This window comes from Littorina saxatilis, linkage group LG16 (assembly GCF_037325665.1).
Source record: "Littorina saxatilis isolate snail1 linkage group LG16, US_GU_Lsax_2.0, whole genome shotgun sequence".
Taxonomy (NCBI): Eukaryota; Metazoa; Mollusca; class Gastropoda; order Littorinimorpha; family Littorinidae; genus Littorina; species Littorina saxatilis.
The window spans coordinates 41,284,758-41,306,755 of record NC_090260.1 but is presented as its reverse complement, the minus strand read 5'-3'; the positions used below and the strand labels follow the sequence as shown (position 1 = coordinate 41,306,755).

Genomic DNA, 21,998 nt, shown 5'->3' with positions numbered 1-21,998 from the left:
ACACCTGGGTACACCTGCACATACCTGTCTGTACTTGTTGCAGTTTTTCTGCCAGTCCTTGCACTTCATCCCTGGCTTGGCCCAGTGCTTTCTCCATCTTCTTCTTCCCCCTGCACATCAATCAATCAATCAATCAATCAATCAATCAATCAACCATTCAATCAATCAGCCAATCAATACATCAATCAATACATCAATCAATACATCCATGTTTGATCAGCGGTCCAGCTAACATACCCAAAACCACCCACCCACCCAAATCATCATCAGTCAGTTATTCGATCAACCAATGAATCACATAATAAATCAATCCACATAATCATTCAATCAATCAATCTATCAATTAAACAACCAATCAATCAACCAATCAAACAACCAATCAATCATCCAATAACCAATCAAATGCAAGTACCCAAATAATCCAATAACCAATCAAATGCAAGAACCCAAATAATCCAATAACCAATCAAAAGCAAGTACCCAAATAATCCAATAACCAATTAAATGCAAGTACCCAAATAATCAAAGCTTGACCAATGAACTCAGACCAGCACACTCATAACCCTGATACCAATCAACCAGCAAATAAATCCATCAGGCAATCAATCATCCAATTAACAGGCAATCAATAAATAAAGTCAATCAATCAATCAGTCAATCAATCAATCAATCAATCACTTAATCCATCAAAGCATTACAAACATTCTTTGACAACCACGTTACTAATTTTCCCTTCACTGAAACAATCCTATAATTGGCATTAACTTGAAGGATGGCCGGTCTTACCCCGTGTAATGGGGCTGGCTGTCACACACAATGATTTGGCCTGTCACACAAAACGATTTTCGCTTACTATTGAGCTATATGATCCAGCTACGAGTCACTTAATGCAAGGGTTGATTCAAATAATAGAACCTAGCTGCTCTAATCTCTGCAAGTCAATCGCAGGTGAGGACCAATCAGATTGCGCCATTGCGGCCTTCATGCTGTGACTTTAAAAAATGTCCGACAGCAGCAAACAGCATCTCTTCGTTATTTCAAAACTAAGATACTAAGATACAAAGGAGACGTTTAGGCATGTACTAAGGCAGAAAACCATCAGATGCAACTTAATATGCATAATAACTGTCTCATGAAGGACTATAATGCTTCAGGGTAATTTTTAGAAAGGTACGTGAGAGCGATCATGTTTCAACATTAGATCGTCTGCTCTCATGCAGTGCCATATTTGCCGTGTGACGGGTTAATGCTTCATGCGAGTCAATGGGCGATGGCATCGTAAGGAACGAATTGGACGACTGAATGGCGGCAGTGTGACGGCCCCGTAGAAGCCTTTTCTTTCTTTATTTGGTGTCGTCGTTTTCAACCACGAAGGTTATATCGCGACGGGGAAACGGGGGAGTATGGGATAGAGCCACTTGTCAATTGTTTCTTGTTCACAAAAGCACTAATCAAAAATTTGCTCCAGGGGCTTGCAACTTAGTACAATATATTACCTCACTGGGAGAATGCAAGTTTCCAGTACAAAGGACTTAACATTTCTTACATACTGCTTGACTAAAATCTTTACAAAAATGGACTATATTCTATACAAGAAACACTTAACAAGGGTAAAAGGAGAAACAGAATCCGTTATAGTCGCCTCTTACGACATGCTGGGGAGCATCGGTTAAATTGTTCCCCCTAACCCGCGGGGGGTACCGTAGAAGCCTGAATAGATATGAATTGCGGTGAACACAATCTCTAACAATATAAGATAATATATGGAATATACTTCAACCCAAAATTCAGACAAACAACAGTGTCTCAAAGCAAATCAATAGCATCCATTGCTGCCGTATAAAGCCTAATTTATTTGGGGTGAAGACGACGACTTTGCGAAGTCTACTTCAGAAGATCATGGCTGCACAAAGTTTGGGACACAATTTTCTTCAAAAAGACTCTGCAAAGTCTTCGCGAAGTCGACTTCAGGCTTGTAGTAAAATTGATATTAAAAGTCCTACGGTTTTTTGCCATTAAGGACTTCAGGCTCAATTAAGGACAGCCTTCTTCTTTGTTCGTGGGCTGAAACTCCCACGTTCACTCATGTTTTTGCACGAGTGGATTTTTACGTGTATGACCGTTTTTACCCCGCCATTTAGGCAGCCATACGCCGCTTTCGGGGGAAGCATGCTGGGTATTTTCGTGTTTCTATAACCCACCGAACTCTGACATGGATTACAGGATCTTTTTCGTGCGCACTTGGTCTTGTGCTTGCGTGTACACACGGGGGTGTTCGGACACCGAGGAGAGTCTGCACACAAAGTTGACTCTGAGAAATAAATCTCTCGCCGAACGTGGGGACGAACTCACGCTGACAGCGGCCAACTGGATACAAATCCAGCGCGCTACCGACTGAGCTATATGCCCGCCCCAAGGACAGCCTTGAGTACATGTACCATAATCCCCCCCCCCCCCCCCCCACCCATCCCAACCCAGAACAGACACACAAAGCAAAGAAAATGGTGTCAAACTGTCGATATACGCAAAACTTTGCAGACAAAAAAAGCAGATTTTCCAAAATGACAACATAATGATAATTATTTAATCCAAACAAACAGCACAGGAAGTGTCCGTGTCAAGCAGGTGCCAAAATACAATACATTGTGTAACATGTTTCTGAAAAACAAAGCTTGTCCACAATGTGAATTGTACGTTGTTTGTGCGTGTATATTAATTCATGGTTGTGCCTGTCCGTCGGTCTGTCTGTTGGTTGGTTGGCCGATGTGCCTGTCTGTCCGTGTAAACACAACAAATTAAAGTATCAGCTTACCTGTCTTCATTTTGCAAAATCACAATTTTAAAGGGATTCACAAAAACAGTGACAAATCACTACAAGAAGAGCAAACGCTCGATCGAGTCACTTTCGCAGTTCTGAATATTATATGAGGCAATTTTTCCTTCAAGACATACCTGTGACCTTGAAAAAGGTCAAAGGTCACCAAAGCAGACGTCAAAGTGTAGAGGTCACTGGGAGTCACGTTCACATAAAATTTGAGCCCGGTCACTTTTATAGTTTCCGAGAAAAGCCCAACGTTAAGTTGTGTGTTGCCGAACAGAAAAGGCTAGTTATCTCCCTTGTTTTTCTGATAACGTTCGTAAAAGGCTACAGATGTAAATACTTTGATGTAAAGAATAATCCTACAAAGTTTCAATCACATCCGATGAACTTTGTCAAAGATATAAAATGTCTAATTTTTCCTTTGACGCTGACCTGTGACCTTGAAAAAGGTCAAAGGTCAACGAAACCATCGTTAAAGTGTAGAGGTCATTGGAGGTCACGACTAAACAAAATATGAGCCCGATCGCTTTGATAGTTTCCGAGAAAAGTCCAACGTTAGGGTGGTGTCTACGGACGGCCGGACAGACTAACACTGACCGATTACATAGAGTCACTTTTTCTCAAGTGACTCAAAAAGTATACAAATGAACGCAATGACCCGATGGTAAATAAAGAGATCGATGAAAACAAATAAACAAACAAACAAACCACTGACACTTATTCCATCATTTGTCTTGAAAATTATATGACAAAAAAGAAAAAAAATGCACTGTGGAAAGCATTGTCAAACCATGAGGTGCATCTCAACCAAATCAAACGTTAAGGGGAGGCAACCACACAGCAAAACGTGCCATCAACACACACTGCAGTACTTACTTCCCCTCCACCAATTGCGACACCCTTTCACAGAGAGAAAGAAAAACCATATGCATCTAACTTTGACAACCATTCAAATTCACATTTCCTTCTATCCGCTATAGCCCTGGTTCGGAACATTTTGTCAACACATCTACACCCTCAGGCTTTCATTTACTCGTGCGCCTTGCGCCAATGGCGCATTAAATCTGAAAATATCCCATCACAATTCCCTTCAGTGCGTCAAATGGCGCATTGAGATTACGTACTACTACGCCACAAAATTTACACTTTACATCGGATTACACACACACACACACACACACGGAATAGGGGCTAATTTGGCACCATATATATTGCACCATTTTGCATCTTTGGTCAAAAACGCGTACAGGCCTCGATCTTTGGCGTTTCTTGCCTTCGAATATGTCCCATCGGAATTTAGTTGAAGGGGACAAAATTAATGTCCCATCGCCTTTTTCTTCCAGGTTAAACCCTGCACCCTACAGAGAGAGAAATTCAAGTTTTACGCCCTCACGGCAAAGCCATTAGGGGCATATTCCCGGGTTTTAACCCGACTTTAGATGAGATACACAAGTGTATGCGTGTTTAGGTGGTATCAGCCATCTGCACTTATGGCAGAATGACCGAGGTCTTTTACGTGCCACTGTGGTGACACGGGGGTGGGAGATGGATACCGTCTCTGGGTCTGCACATAAAGTTGACCTGTGTCCGTCCCGGCCCGGATTCGAACCAGCGACCTTTCGATCACAAGTCCAGTGCTCTACCACCTGAGCTACCCGGGCCCCCCTGCACCCTACATTTTCATTTGTCTGTTTTGTATCTTCTTCTTCTACTTTAAAGACCAGTGGGTCGAAGTCCAATATAGTGAATGTTTTGTTTTTGTCTATCCACGACTTGCAAGACCTTGTGACCTAGCATAATTAACGGGCCCAAGGTGAAGGCCAAAGCTTTAGGAGAAAAGGGGGGCGGGGGGTAAAAGAAATTCTGGTCTGAAGAACACGTGGAAACTTCCGTGTGTCGATCTCTATAACGTGGATTTGTTTCGAGTCAAAAATGAATTTTACTCTTTCGGCTTTTTCTTGTCCGAGAAAAATCAACAGAACCTGGTGAGTCGTCCGCTTCCGCTTAATTACGTCCCTTTGTTTCTCAAAGTCTTTTGCTCAGTAAAAATAATGACATGATGACACATTTGATGCAAAAGAGTTTCGCTGCTTAATTTCCTTAATTCTTGTCTAAAAGACCTGTGTAAGCCGGAAGCTAGTTTGGGGACGGGGAGAGGGGTGGTAGTGTGTGTTGGGGGAGGGGGGGGGATTGGATGGGGAGAGGAGAAGGGAGGGGGGGGGGGCATGGGAGGGGGTTTCACTGTGCTGAGATTAAAACTGAACTGACTAACTTAAACTAAGTACCTTCTTCTTCTTCTTCTTCTTCGTTCATGGGCTTAGACTCCCACGTTCACTCGTGTTTTTAGCACGAGTGGATTTTTACGTGTATGACCGTTTTTTTCCCCGCCATTTTGGCAGCATACGCCGATTTTGGGGGAGGCATGCTGGGTATTTTCGTGTTTCTATAACCCACCGAACTCTGACATGGATTACAGGATCTTTTCTGTGCGCACTTGGTCTTGTGCTTGCGTGTACACACGAAGGGGGATAAGGCACTTAGCTAGCAGGTCTGCACATAAGTTGACCTGGGAGATCGGACAAATCTCCACTCAACCCACCAGGCGGCAGCGACCAGGATTCGAACTCACGACCTCCCGATTAGGAGGCCGACGTCTTACCACCACGCCACTGCGTCAGTCCAAAAAACAACCTAAGTACCCAACCAGTAAAGAGAATGAAGTTCATAATAAATGAAACAAAAACCAAACTCTCATACTTGTGTGACGCCTTTTTCTCCGCGTAGTTTGCCATGTAGTCAATCATCTCTTTGTTGAGTTCGCCCAGTCGGTTGCTAAGGTCGTGCGCCACCTGCAGCGAGTCGTCGATCTTGTCGCTGACCTCATCAAGGTCAAGGTCAGGGGTGGTGGGAAACCAGTCCTCTTCATCAATGTTCTTGGAGTTTTCCGTGAAAAACTGCACACAAGGAGAACAGTGGGGTGTGACAAACTGTTGAGACGGATGTATGAATGAAATCATGTGTGTATGTAAGGGAGGGGCTGTGTGTGTGCGTGAGGGGGTCAGGGGTGAGAGAAAGAGAGAGAAAGTGTGTGTGTGTGTGTGTGTGTGTGTGTATGTGTGTGTGTGTGTGTGTGTGTGCATGTACACTGTGACTGTGCCTGTGTGTGTGTGTGTGTGTGTGTGTGTGTGTGTGTGTGTGTGTGTGTGTGTGTGTGTGTGTGTGTGTGTGTGTGTGTGTGTGTGTTTACGTGTGCATATGTGCATGTACACTGTGTGTGCCTGTGTGTGTGTGTGTGTTTACGTGTGCATATCTACATGTACACTGTGTGTGTGTGTGTGTGTTTGTGTTTACGTACGTGTGCATATGTGCATGTACACTGTGTGTGTGCCTGTGTGCAGGTATGTGTGTGTGTCTGTACTTTGCATAGTGTGTGTGTACGTGTGTGTGTGTGTGTGGTACAGTGTGTGTGTGTGTGTGTGTGTGTGTGTGTGTGTGTGTGTGTGTGTGTGTGTGTGATAGGAATGCATGGATGTTGGTGTGTGTGTTCATGCCTGTGTTGGTGCCTGTGTGGTGTGTTGCTGTGTGCTTCCATCATTTTACCTATTCACAAAGATTTGACTTTCTTGCTACTGGTGAACAATGTGGACTAATATGAGCACAGCTTCTTGACAGGAGAAATACCCTGAACAATCTATGAAAAATTAGGTCAACCCCCTTTTTAAAACCTCCAACAGTCTGAGAAAAATGAGGTCTCAAAAACAAGGAAGTCTCAAAATGAGGGTTATTTTACTGACATTAAGAACAGAAGATCTGAAATATTCAAGGTCTTAAACAGCGGGAAGTCTTAACTGGTGGGACTTAAAGGGGGGGGGGGGGGGTGAGGTCCCACTGTATTTTCCTTGGCTCGTGATTAAAATTAAAACTTAGGTCTAATGCTTCCCGTTCATTAGCACTACTGTTAAAGTCATATGCGTGTGACCCGAGATGAGTCCAATTTCTGCGAACAACTTTTCACCTGCTTCTTCTCCTGCACTCATGTGCTGCAACTCCCACATACACTCACGTTTTGCATGAGTAGGTTTTTATTTACATGTATGACCATTTTCCCTTCACCATCAAGGCAGGCAAACTGTGTTTTGGGGGATGCATGCTAGGTACAGTGTGTATATTGCTGTTTCTATAACCGATCGAACTCTGACAATTGGATTAAAGAATCTGTTTTGTACGTAATTGGTCTGAAGGTGCTTCTTTGTACAATTAAAGGGAGATAATTAAGGAACTAGCAGGTCTGCACATACCATAACGAGGAAATAGCCCAGCCAGTAGCGGCGCTCATGGCTTCAAAACCAGTTGTCGCAATCAGTGTGGGTCGATCCCAACGTTCAGCGAGGGATTTATTTCCCAGAGTCAACTTTGTGCAGAGTTTCCTCGGTGTCCAAACACCCCCGTGTGCACGCATGCGCACACTAAAGAACCCAAGTTCACAGTGAAAGTCTCAGGGCTCGGAAACATGAATACACGCATGCAGGAAAAGAAAAAAAAGGCTAGCGCCGTATACTGTATGGCAGCTCGCTTTCCTCAGGGAGAAAGCAGCCCGAATTTCCATGAGGGTAACCTCACAGGACTATATCAGTCAGCTTATCCTCATCCTTAAAACTGACCAAAGAGATCCGTTTTCCTACCAGATGCAGCTAGGATTCAAACCCTCAACCTTCTACATGGAAGCTTAAGGCTGACGTCTCTTAACCGCTAGGCTAGCTATTGTGCCCTGATCCACACTATACTTGCTTAACATTTTATTGTCTCCCTTAGACTGACTGAATTTTCAGCATATGCAAGCTTGCAGACAACTTTTCTTTGAATGGAAAATGTGATTTTGACAACGCACTGTACAGTGGAACTTTTCTTTGTCCATTAACCCCCAATTAATTACCAGTCTCCTTCTTTAACTCATTTTCTCCCAGGTACGGATATATCCATACCCACTCATAATATGGCTCTATCTGACCAGGTATGGATATATCCGTACACATGCAGTCACTACATTGCATCTGCTCTCATTTGGCACATCTCCGCATTCTGCTCAGACTGTTAGCTTCAGTCGCTTCCTGTAACGTCGATCTAACGCCTGCATTCCAGCGTGTTGATACACAGTTTCTACAATTCTGAGTGACCTGCTGCAGCACAGCTGGTCTCGGCTAAAAAAAACTTGGTCAACATAGGTGGGGTACAAAGTGTTAAGACTTTTCAGCTTTTCTGTTCATTACCTCTCTAAATGTACCCCCATTTTAAGATTCCCTTTTTTTTAAGACCTGATTTTCTCAGATGTTTTGAGGTCTTGAAACAGGGCCTAGGGGGTGCCACTGTATGGAAAACAAGAGAAAGAAAACAGTCAAGTTGATCGGAGAATTCCTTACTCACCTCGTTAACTTGCTGTAACAGACGAAGCTTCTGGCCGCACAGGTCAGAAAATCCAACAACGAATATCGTCACCTGCTGCTGGTACTGCAACATAAAATCATTTTACATTTAATGCTGCGTCGCTCAAAAGAACAAACGGTTTTAGGTGTGACGAAAAAAATAACAGGGCTGGAGTACGATGATAAATACAAGACTTCTTTTACAACCATTTGAAAAATACATACATCCCCCGTAGCTGCCCGCATAACGAAATCGTATTTCTCGTGTTTTGAACTTGCCAGTGTTACAGCACAGAGCAGAGTCCGTCCCGCACTTTGCTTTGTGTACATCACGTGGCCACCCAAACATCCGCACAACGCAACATTTTCACAAGAAAAACACGTTTATTTGTTTGCTTTGTCTTTATAACACATTTCTATCTACATTTACCACTACAACACCAAACTGTTTACTTTATTTTGCAAGTTGCCATACAGTACGGCGTTCACCCCATTCCCACCCCCCCCCCCCCCCCCCCCCCATGTGTGTTTTTGTGTTGCTCAGCCCTTAGACCTTTACTGTGAACTTGGGATCTTTATCGTGCGCATGCGTGCACACCAGGTGTTTTGACACCGAGGAGAGTCTGCACAATGTTGATTCTGGGAAATAAAACCCTTGCCGACATGAACCTAACCTAAAAAAAGTCTTAGCTTCTATTTTATGTTAGGTTTATGTTAATTTCTGACTGTATTCTCATTGTCATCCAGCTTTCTGTCAAAAGATATTTGAGAAAGAATAAGTCAGTGACATTTTGCCAGAGTGGTTTGAAAATCTGCTTCAGGAAAAGTATCTGCTGGCACAATGGATTTTAACTGTGTCACCGTGGCTGCTTATAATCGACTGGATGGGCTCTGGCCTTCACCTGCAAGAGATTGTATGATTGCATTGCAGGTGTGACCTTAGATGTGACCTTAGCAGGGGGCGGATAGCTGGCTTCAAAACCAGTTGTCGCTATCGGCGTGGGTTGGATCGGGACGAACAACTAACTATAATGTGTATGCCATGCACAGTGCGCCATTTAGGCAGCCATACGCCGCTTTCGGAGGAAGCATGCTGGGTATTTTCGTGTTTCTATAACCCACCAAACTCTGACATGGATTACAGGATCTTTTCCGTGCGCACATGGTCTTGTGCTTGCGTGTACACACGAAGGGGGATAAGGCACTAGCAGGTCTGCACATAAGTTGACCTGGGAGATCGGAAAAATCTCCACCTTAACCCACCAGGCGCGGCCGGGATTCGACCCCACGACCTTCAACTTTGCAGGCCGGCGTCTTACCACCAAGCCATTGCGCCCGTCTATCACATTCCACCAACCTTTTTCTTTTTCACTTGATCCTTCATCAGTTCTTCCAGCTCATTCTGTAAACACAACACAGTTAATGAGAAATTAAAACAATTTTAAATGCTCTCTTCCAAAGTGAAATCTCTGACGTCAAAAGTGAGAAAGTTCAAGAATACGTTACACAGTGGGAAATGGCGACACATAAAATATATGTCACCTCTGATGTAATTATTGTCTTCTGAGGAAATCACAAAGTCACACAGTTTTGAGAATGAAGTTTGTCTAGTTCACTTAGTCATACCAAATTAAGTCACTTACAACTTGACATAGAATTTCAGCAAACTCTGTACAGACAGGTTTCACAGTCTTCAGAGTCGGGTATGTCCCTGACTTTGATATTAAATAAAATGTTTCGTTTTGTTTAGTCGTGAATTTTCACTGGTCTGTGTCGAATGTCTTCGGAATTTACATATGAAAAATAAACTTTGATCGAATTTAAGTCAAGTTTGTATTCCCCACCAGCGAAAAAGGTAGGTCGGTCGTGAGAAATGAGACAGACACGATTTCCCTTTTTAGCCACATTGCAATAGACAAAGGCACCAGTACAAAAACACACAAAGAAATCCAGTGAAAAGTACATTAGAAACCAAAGAACAGAGATAGATGAACACACTTAGTTAAAAAAAACAATGAATGTGTTTATGTTTAGTCGATACAATCGCATGTGAAGTAAACGGTCTTTTTTCTAAATGTGTCTGTCTCAAAAACGTTAATTACAAATCTGTTCAGTTGGAATGGCTGTTAAAAGGTTTGGACGTAACATGCTTTTAATAAGTAGCAATTTCCATCAAATCACGACATGAAAGGGTTTTGAAAGGCTAACTACGGCTTATTCTACTTGCGCTTGGTCATTTTGTCACTCGGGCAAGGTGTCTGTCTCATTTTTTCTCACGACCGCCCTGCAGACAAATCGTCTGCTATAACCGCCATACACAGCAAATTGTCATGATGCAACCAATTTTACACTTCCTATCCGTTGTCAGGCAGATAATCAACTGGCTGACTAAAGAATTTTTCGGCATGTGTTTATTTCAGAGCACGTTATTTACTGTCTAGTAACTCGGGCAAGGTGTCTGTCTCATTTTTTCTCACGACCGCCCTGCAGACAAATCGTCTGCTATAACCGCCATACACAGCAAATTGTCATGATGCAACCAATTTTACACTTCCTATCCGTTGTCAGGCAGATGATCAACTGGCTGACTAAAGAATTTTTCGGCATGTGTTTATTTCAGAGCACGTTATTTACTGTCTAGTCACTCGGGCAAGGTGTCTGTCTCATTTTTTCTCACGACCGTCCTGAAGACAAATCGTCTGCTATGACCGCCATACACAGCAAATTGCCATGATGCGACCAATTTTATACTTCCTATCCGTTGTCAGGCAGATGATCAACTGGCTGACTAAAGAATTTTTCGGCATGTGTTTATTTCAGAGCACGTTATTTACTGTCTGTCTCTGAAAACCTTGAATTCTCACGACCGCCCGGCACTATTGACGGTCATTTCTTACCAAATGTTAAGCAGATTCATTTGTAAAATAACAACATTCAGTGACTGTGTCTGATCAACGCCAGTGTTTTTTTCAATCCTTGAATGCACTGCATTGTGAATGTTGTGGTCAAGTGAGAGTTTTATAGACATCGCCGTACGTTTTTCAACACTTTGATGACGTCAGACAGCAGATTGAAAACGTTCCAACTTGGAAAGAGAGCCAGTCACGATCATATAATCGTAGGGAATCAATAGTTGCTTTGTTTATTAACTTTCAAGTGCTTTTAAAAGTTTGATTTTTGTCATTGTTATTGTTGCATATGTGCGTGCGTACGTGCGCGCGCGCCTGTCAGTGTGGAAGAGTGTAGGGTAAGTGTATCCAATTCCGACCGACTTCGGGGATACCTAAATCCGACCGATTTTCCAAGTCACTAATGATGAGGTTCACACGTCATCCCAACAGAAAGAATGCCATTCATACAAGGGCCATTCATGAACGGTTGATGACGCGACGTCACGAACCAATCGTTTCGTCACGAGAGTTAATTGCGTCATCTGCACCGCGGCGCGAAATGTGCCTTCGCCATACGTTTCTTGCAAAGGGTGAGATACTTTGATGAACAGAGTTGTGTTTCTTTTACATGGATGTTAATAAGTGTTTTTGGAAGAATAATGTTATGGTTCTGACTAAATCTCATTGTACTTTTTAATCGAAAAGGGGAAAATCTTATCGGTCGTGATTAGATACCCAGTTTTTGAGAGAGTATTTAAATCCGACAACAACGCAGATAATACAAAACGCTGCACAAAATCCCAGTAAAACCATTCATTGTTTACGTTTATGACTTGAAAAAAGCATATGAACAAGGAAACATATCAGATGATGTATTATCTAGCTGTGTGTGTGTGTGTGTGTGTGTGTGTGTGCGTGCGGCCGAGCGTTGCGCGCACGTGTTCGTTTGTGTGTGTGTGTGTGTGTGTGTGTGTGTGCGTGCGTGCGTGCGAGTGTGTGTGTGTGTAAGCGTGCGCGCGAGCGTTGTGCGCACGTGTTCGTTTGTGTTAGCTTATGTGTGTGTGTGTGTGTGTGTGTGTGTGTGTGAGTGTTGATGCGTGAGTGTTGATGCGTGCGTACTTGCATGTGTGCGTGCGAGAGGGGTTGGGTTTTCTTATGTGTGCAGAGTAGTTGTAGAAAATGCAAGACATTAAGGTTCAGTCTGTAGTGGATATACTGGGACAGCGTCCATGTACTATGCCACAGTTCAGTCTGTAGTGGATATACTGGGACTGCGTCCAGGTACTATGCCACAGTTCAGTCAGTAGTGGATATACTAGGACTGCGTTAAGGTACTCTGCCACAGTCTTTGATGACGTCATTTCCGTTTTTGTGATAGTTGAGGCGGACCTGTTAAGTAATCTTTGATTAAGTCGGGACTTTGATATTGCATTTGAGCCAGGTAGCTTGAAAATAAGTGAATTAGTTCGCTCATTAAAATTGTCATCAAAAACGAATATTTCATTACAGATTCAAACACTACTGCATTGTACTTCTTATCTTCTCCTGATTTAAAATATATATATATACATATGTTATGTTTACTTTAAAAACGCGTTCAGAATTAAAGAAAACAGGTTGAGTATGCTTCGCGGAGATGAGTGTGATCCGTGACGGTTTTCGGGTATGGTTAGCCGAGACTATCTGAATTTAGTCTCGGACTGGTTTTTTTTTTAGTTTATCCTTCAATTTGATGCCTATAGATTGACTACATGTTTTTATATCGCTTTACGCGACTTGTTTTACATTTCGTCAAGTTATGAAATGTATTATAAAATTTGGTACATAACATTCTAAAAATTGCAAATAACAATAACACTTTTGATTACAGATTCAAAAGTTATTGCATTGTATCCTTTGGATTTCCTGGATCCCAATGTATAAACAGATATGTCATGCTTAGTGTGAAAATCTGCTCAAATGAGAAAAATCGCCCGTTTTGTTCATATGCTTCGCGGAGGCAACCCGTCTCGGTCTTCTGGTTTCGGCTAGCCAAATCTCACTAGCATTGTTGATGACTCGTCCCTGATTCCAATGTTGATCTTTTAGTTTCAAACCAACTTAATGTTTTATTATCGCTTCACATGACTTGTTCTGTATTTTTTTTTCGCTGTCATGATGTCACCATTTAGAGGGTAGGGTTACATTTTCAGGTATTTATTCCCCAAGAATATGCAAAAAAAATTCCAAACTCGTTTTTTTTCTATTGGTCAATGATTCTACTTTTTTTTAAAAGTGAGAAATGGAGTGCAATTAACATTGTTACTTTTGAAGGTATGCTCATGACGTGCATCACAGCGAAATAGCAGTTCAGAAGAACGGAATTCCCATAATTAGTCCTTATTTGCTGCTTTTTTCACTGAGCTCGGAAATGATATTTTGCTTGCATTGTTATTGCTTAATTTATTAAAGCCTCTGGACAATATTCTTTGAATAAATCGTTACCCAATTCTGTTTACGTCTATCCCTTTGTTTGATAGAGTACTGTAACAAGCTATCACATTATGTCGACAAGAATGCGTCTCCATACAAGTTTTTGTCTTGATTCCATCCAGGAGGATGTAAGGCTTTAATAAAAACACTATTTCAAAGATCTCTGTCAAGATTGATTTTGTTGAAAAAAAAGGAAGTCTGTGATTGAAGATTGTGAAACCTGCCTACACGTACAGACCTATCAAAACCACAAAGAATAAATAAATAAATAAATAAATACTACAGTACTGACAATGTCTTGCAGGTACTCCAAGTTTGATGTTCCGTACACCTGCTCAGCATCTTCAAATGAACTGTAGATCTGAGGAGAAAAATGAAGAACAGAAAGTTAGCCATGAGCAAGCCATCGATGACAATTCGTGGCTCCGATGATTATATTTTCCCTTTTCTGTTTAATATTCCTCTTTCCTCATAAAGCACAAACGCACGCACACATACTTGCACACACATACACACACACACACATGCATACACAAACACACACACACATGTAGACACACACACCCTTGAGGTATTCCTGCTTTAAGAACTAAACGGTTAAACTTTAATTAACAAAATATTGTGAGTGATCATTATATTCAGTCATTAAAATAAAGGGACAATGACATTCACAGTGAAAAATGAGCTCCAATAAGCATTTTGTAGAGTGTCCGTTTGATATGAAGCCGGGTCTTTTCATTCAAAACGGTCATACACGTTAAAAACCCAGTAACACAGAGAGAAAAAAAAAGAGAAAAAAAAAGAAGATAGCAGAAAGAAGATGTCAATGACTCACAAACCAAAACAAACGGGCAGATAAAGGAACAAAATGGCGTTCAACTCACGGTCTCTACCCTGGTCATGACCTTCTCCAGCTCATCTTTGGTCTCGTTGGCGACTCGCTGTGCCAGTGAGCGGGCGTTGCGGTCGATGACAGCCTGGGCCGGGGCGTCCCCCCGATCCAGGATGGAGATGCTGCCCACGTAGTTCATCGTGCTGGAAACAATAGGGGAAACTTCATTAAAAATAACACACACACAACAAAAAACAGCAGATAATATATGAAACGTTAAATTACAGAAAAAAACACAGCCTGGGCCGGGGCGTCCCTCCGATCCAGAATTGAGAGGCTGCCCAAGTAGTTCATCGTGCTGGAAACAACAGGGGAAATTTCATTACAAAAAACACACACAATGTATGATTGAACACTGGATTTCCCTTCTTTGAGCCATGTGATGTCAGAGGCCGTCAAAGCTTCATATTTAGGCGGCCAGCTGAGACTACACAATAGTGCATGTTTGTGTACGTTCAATCGTTTGGACTAGCGCGATCTCAGAGGAACACTGACTGTCTCGATCTGTGTAAAATGTCATATTTTGGTAAAAAATACAAATAACGTATAATATAAAACAACAGATAATATATGGAATGTTAATTTACAGACAAAATCCCAGCCTGTTTTAGCCCGTCTCAGCAATCCGGAATGGAGAGCAGCTGCCCATGCATGCATGTAGTTCATCGTGCTAGAAACATTACACGTGAAATTTCATTACAAAAGAGACACACGACAACAACAAAACAGCAGATAATATATATATGGAATGTTCCATTACAGACAAAATCACAGCTTGGGCCGGGGCGTCTCACTAGGGGCGGACGAGGGGGGGGGTCTGGAAACCCCCCCGTACGAAACGTTCTTATAAGAAATTGGACACCATTTCATATAAGATTCTTATAAGAGTCTTGTATGACAATTTCATATATGTGGCTTATAGGTATTTTAAATGCAAATGAGGTAAATTCTTATAAGAAACTTATATGAATCATATATGAACCTATAACCTGAGCTCATATAGGTCTCTTATATGAATCTTATATTCTCTTATAAGAAAGCTATAGGTCTCTTATATGAAATGTTCATATATGAGACTTATAAGAATCTTATATGAAACCTACATCTCCCTTATAGGATTCTTATATGTCTCATATATGATATTTATATGTCTCATACTAGACACACGACCTTGACCTACATTTGTGTTTACAAGGGAAATAACAGCAACAGTAACCTGCTTAACCCAATTTAACTGTCTTGACTTTGAATTATAATGAATCCAACTGCAAAATACCTTTTGGTTCAGTATATATACATATCTTTACTGAAGTTGTGTTTATTTTGAGGGCAAAAACAAACAGATCTCTAAATCACTGGTCACAAGAAGAGGAGTAAGACATGCATTGTCCTCTTCAAATCCAATAACTTTGAAACTTGAAATTATGAACAAGAAACAACAAACAAGTTACACAGCCACAAATAATTTTCTTGAATATGCACAGCTGTCACAGTTTCTTGTTGCTTGAACCAAAGTAGTGCTGGTAAACATGATTTGATCACCTGATGCAGAACCAGAACTGTAAAGTAAAACAAATAATGGAGGGAAATTCTGGATTTTGAATAAACACAAACCTGTCAGTGTCAAGCTGTTGCTGCCAGCCACCCACAAACATCAGCATGATATAAACATTCTCTTCACATATTCATACATCAAGTCCAATTATTTCTGTAAGAACTTTGCATTTTAGTCCTGCTCTTTCACTGATTTTCTGCTAAACATTCACAGAGCTGCTGTCACAAAGATGGCCGTTCAGTCAGGGGGAGATAATGCTCAAGGCAAACCATCCACTTCCTGTTCATATATGAAAGCCAGTATTGCCAGTAATTCAGCATTGTCCAATATTTTTTCTAAGTCCTGAACTCTCCTATGCAGAAACTATTAGTGCTGATTCATATAAGAGTCATATAAGATTCATATAAGAAACATATAAGAGAACTATAGGTTTCTGGAAGTGCAGGTTCTCATATATGATTCATATATGATTCTTATATGAATTGGGGTCTTTTTCATATAAGAGACTTATAAGAAACCTATTCCTACAACTGACATACATAGTTTTTTACTTGTCATATATGAAACTTATATGTTTCTTATAAGAAACTTATAGGTTTCTTATATGTCTCTTATATGTTCATATATGTTCATTTCGTACGGGCGCCCCCCCCCCCCCCCCCCCCCCCCCCCCCGCCAAAAAATAAAAATATTTTTGTGTTTTTTTGGGTTGAGTTTCAATTTTTGGGGTATTAATCAGTGACAAAATCTGCTGCCTCAAACTGGTAATGATCATCCTCAGAATGCACCAGATTGCACCATTTTGCATCCTTTCTTTCAAAATTTTCTGGGGGGGCATGCCCCCGGACCCCCCTAGCAAACTAGGCGCTTCGCGCCGTAGGATCTGCGCTTCGCGCCTTCACACCCATATCTTCACAATATACTTTTGGAAACACCCCCCATAAAATGAACTGATCCGCCCCTGCTCACCAATCCGTGAAACCCACCTTTTAGTTTTAACAATTTAAGACCTCCAAAAATCTGAAAAAAATCAGGTCTGAAAACAGAGAAAGTCTCAAAATGAAGGTGAATTAACACAGGTTATGAACAGAAAAGCTGAAAAAGCAGGGTCTTAAAAAGAGGGCTAGCATTGGAAAAAGTGAGTTCAGCTTACAAAGGTAATTCGCCCCCCGAATTTGAAGATTTTTTGGAGATTTTTTACATAAAATGGCCCCCCCCCCCCCCCCCCCCCCCCCCCAAAGAAGATTGAGCAACTAAATTATAACAAGCAAAACACAGACAGAAAACAAGAAAACTGACAATCTTGTGTTATTTGGCCTAAAAGTGCCATTCCCACTTCCAGGAATACCTTGATTCTTTGTCACTGAATGGCTGACATCGTTCAACAATGTCGCTTCGAGACATTATTTCAAGTCTAGAGCCACAAAACACCGGCACAAAGCATGCTCGTGCGATGCCAGAGGAAGTGCTTGATCAAGCAAACTGTCAAACCGATTGAGAATTGAACCGAACGGCGCACAAAACGAAAGCTGGGACTGTTTGGGTTTATCGTTTGGGAATAACAGGTTTTTGCATTTCGGCGTACACCAAATCGAGTTCCGCGTACTGGAGATGTTATTTCGGCGTAAAGTACGCCGAACGGCTTACAATGCTAGGCCCTGTAAAAAGGAGGAAGTCTTTGATAGATGTGGGGGCTCCACTGTAGATATAGTTCATGTGTTGCTTGAAAGAAACAATTTCATTCAAATATTAGGTCTGGTGGACTTCGGTTAAAAATTAAACAAGGACGGACGGACGGCGGGACGGACGGACGGACGACTCGGGTGAGTACATAGACTCACTTTTGCTTCGCATGTGAGTCAAAAAAGTCATACAGTTCTTGTTAAACGTTTGAATTATCACCAGTTACATACAACATCATGCAAAATCAATAGCTTCAAATGATTGGCTGATTCAGAACAGAAAACCTGCCCCCACGCGGTGGATCATGGTGCTGAAAAAAGCTAAATTTTAAAGGCAAACTGCCCGGTTAGTTAGGCGGTTAAAAGGTATAATGATCAAAAGTCCTGACTATTTTTCACATAAACAGTTAAAATCGCCATCAATGCATTAATTCGCCCTTAGAATGTGGAGAACAAAAGCTTAAGTTGTCATGAGCAGTACATTTAACCCTTACACTGGTGCAATTCTGTAACACATGTTACATAGCCACTGGTGAATTAACAATAACAGAGAGAAAAATAACAAAAAACGGTCATATAGGTTTTCGCAGCCATGGGAGGTAATCGGAACCGACCAAACAGACTGAGCCAGTAGCGCGACATATGTTGTGACAACCAGGTGACATGACAACCAGGTGACAGTATACGTAAAGTAGCGCGACATATGTCGCGACAACCAGCCTAAGGGTTAACATGTATACAAGCAGTGAAGCACACAAACCATGTTTGTTTTTAAATCAATCTTGGAATCATTCCATCGACCAGCTTAATAGTGGTTATACTATGTACGCCCTGACCAAAACAAAGTTTAAAGAAGATTATGTGTCACAATTGGCTGCGAGCCAAGTCAAAAACCTCTGCCACTATTAAAGGCACAGTAAGCCTCCCGTAAACCATCACAGAGCTCCGTGAGCGTCTACATACAGTACAAGCATACTTCCATTTGAACGCTCACCGAACGGGAACATCCTGGCTGCTTTCTGTCGAGCGTGAGAAATTTTCAAAGAATTTGTTTTCGTGGATTTGGCCCTTACAACAATGGCGCCTCGTTTTGGTGCTGGACGGCTGTTATGAATATCCCGGAAATCACGCCCGGACAGTAAGCCTCCCGTAAACCATCACAGATACTGTCAGGCTTTTACACACAGTACAAACACCCTTCCATTTGAACGCTCACCAAACGGGAACATCCTAGGTGCCCTATGTAAAAAGCGAGCAATTTTTAAAGAATTAATTTTGCAGATTGTCTCGAACACTTTTTGGACCCATCCTGAACTCAGGTCAAACATGAGTTACTTCCATTCGGATCTCATTCTATCGATGTAAACTGGCGATAGCCGTGAATCAATGATTATCAAAATGTTTTTGGACCGTGGTGCGTTTTTGCGCTAGACCTAACTTTTAAAATCTAAATAATAAATTGACAGCTTGTTACACAAACATTCTTTAATCATAAAAGAATTCTTTTTTCATCAAGACAAGATCAGTACAATTCGAAGTTGTGAAAGTTTGAAAAAAGAAAAAAGAAAAGCCCGGAAGCAGGGTCACGCAAGGGTCGTAGCAGACGACGGTTTATGCATATCGCCATTCCTCTCAACAGTCAAAAGCCATCGCTAGAGTTCTTGTGAACCACAGCCGTTTGTTGCGTGCATAAAAACGTGCTATTGTAGATAAGCTCACATCGAGTCGCATTCAAATGGCTAACTGACGACTACATTGTGAAAAAGGGAAACTGGATCACACGGGTTCACGATGGCTCGGGGGCAAGATAAACCACGCAAAAATAAATTCTTTGAAAATTGTTCGCTCTTTACGGAGGGCACTTAGGATGTTCTCAAGCGGTGAGTGTTTAAATGAAAGGGTGTTTGTACTGTGTGTAAAAGCATGACCGTATCTGTGATGGTTTACGGAAGGCTTACTGTGCCTTTAACTAATCAATAAACTAGCTAAGGCCAAAAAAAAAAATAGGTGTGGTTAAGGTAACATAGCCAAAAAAAATAGGGTAGGAAGGTAGGCAATCACTTTTTTTTTTTTAACTTTTTTTTCTAATGTGTACAAATTAAACCTACTTGACAGGGAAATAAGTGTGCGACTCGAGCGCTTTCGCTTTCATTGCGTTTTCTGCACTCGGTTTTGTTTTTGTTTTGCTGCTGTTGTTGTTGTTGTTGTTGTTGTTGTTGTTGTTGTTGACAAATGTAATAAAAAGTTATAGGGTCGGCCCCTAAAAATAGGGTAGGTCGGGTTACCGTAACCACACCTATTTTTTTTTAGGCCTAATTAAGTAGCTTGCGGAAAACAAAACATTTTCTGAAATTAGAACGTTGACCTGAAATGGTGATACGTACACTATAGCTATATGATATCACTTTTTACTACCCGTAGTTTAAGATTTATTTGATCAAGACAAGTGCTATGTGATAGTGACATTTTATTTCGTGGTGAATATGTGGCAATAACATTTGAAAATTAATTGCACAAGAGCTAAAGGGTACTTGTATTGTATTGTATTGTACTTGTAAAGCTATTTTGTGTACCATGAGCACTACGTGGGGGCAGGTTTTTCGTTCTGAAAATATCTGTGAATGTGTTGTTTTGTCAATAGCAAACGTTCCAACAACCTACCTTTCTTATTTTTTTATTCTGGGCAACAAACACACAGACAACACAAACAACAAAACTCACTAGCATTCTGAAAACGGTGGAACACAATGTTCTTATACTTACTCACTCATTTAACTGACACTAGTAAGTAAGAACGTTCCTAATTTCTGTACACACTTACAAGAACTGACGGTGAAAGTGACAGTGACACTGATAGACTTAGGTCAAATTAACACACATTTACTGCGTGCTGATGGAAATTGTGGACAACTTTAAGGCGCGTTGAGCACTCCAAATCGGACGAACGTAGGATGCCAGAAGTGGTACCTCTCTTGATGTCACAGCAACTGACACAGATTTGACAAAACATTGCGAGAAATTAAATGTTTATAATGCACTGACTCTGAGAGCACCTTCGATCGTCGACTGAGTCAAAACATGTGCGCTGTACGTTTGAAGCTCCGCATTACAGGAGTACAGAGATCAACCGCCCGAAATGACTTACCTGAAATTATCCTTCTGTCGACGAAATGATGATTGTTATCCTTTATATTGCCTAAGTCATCTTTTTAAAGTTACTTCTTTCGGATTAACTCTTGCAACTAAAAGTCAGCCATCTTACCGGAATTGCAAGTCACGTGGTCAGTTGCTAAGCGAGCGCGTGGGTTTGTTATCGAATGGGAAGCCGGCTGTAACAACATGTGCTTTACTGGCGCGTTTTTCAACACATGGGGAAAAAGAGGAAGAGTCTAGGGAGAATGATATGGGGTTGGGGCATAGACCTATATCTAATATAGGTCCCTGGGTTGGGGTTATGGCGGACTGGAGGTGGGGGGTAGAATGATGAGAAGAAACCAAAAACGTGGGCATTTCATTGTTAGGTTGGAAAGAGTTCAAATGCACACGGATGGCCCGGGTCACGGATCATGCTGGATGGCCCCATCCTGACCTCAGGTCAAAATGAGTTCGGCTCATTCTATCCCTAACAGGATGCCTTGGTTTTCTTTCTGTGGGTAAGAAGTCGATTTTTTACATATTTAGATCTTTTCGTAATGTGTTATATGGATATAAGCAGATTCGCGATCGTCGATAATAGTTTTTCATGGTGTTGTGTAATTTTTAAATTACAAAGAAATTGATATGTAAGAGCCTTAGAGGGCCCCAAAGGGTTTAAAATCGTGATCGTGATTGGCGTTTTTTGACCTTTCTGTGAACGTGATTGCCGAAATTTCCATTTCTGTGATCGTGATGGGACTTTGCCCGTGATCCGTGATGACACAACAAGAAGGGCAAAGCCCATACGACTCACATGCTTTACACATTTTTCCTACAAAAATACAAGTGACCTTGACCCAAGGTCAAGGTCATCCAAGGTCATGCAACACAAAGCTGTTAATTCAAGACATAGGAAGTACAATGGTGCTTATTGGCTCTTTCTACCATGAGATATGGTCACTTTTAGTGGTTCACTACCTTATTTTGGTCACATTTCATAAGGGTCAAAGTGACCTTGACCTTGATCATATGTGACCAAATGTGTCTCATGATGAAAGCATAACATGTGCCCCACATAATTTTTAAGTTTGAAACAGTTATCTTCCATAGTTCAGGGTCAAGGTCACTTC

At 41.5% G+C, this 21,998-nt stretch overlaps 1 protein-coding gene across 1 annotated transcript in view; it reads right to left on the bottom strand.

The window, feature by feature from the left end:
- Nucleotides 1-21,011, bottom strand: part of LOC138951071 (myosin-4-like) — a gene marked incomplete in the record, with an annotated part of 118,350 nt that extends 97,339 nt beyond the window's left edge. Inside the window, 8 exon segments of the mRNA XM_070322737.1 lie at nt 25-110; nt 3,698-3,721; nt 5,579-5,775; nt 8,243-8,326; nt 9,599-9,643; nt 13,897-13,965; nt 14,489-14,639; nt 20,879-21,011. Of these exon segments, the coding sequence (XP_070178838.1) occupies nt 25-110; nt 3,698-3,721; nt 5,579-5,775; nt 8,243-8,326; nt 9,599-9,643; nt 13,897-13,965; nt 14,489-14,635 (652 nt within the window).
- Between the last annotated feature and the right edge of the window lie 987 nt (nt 21,012-21,998).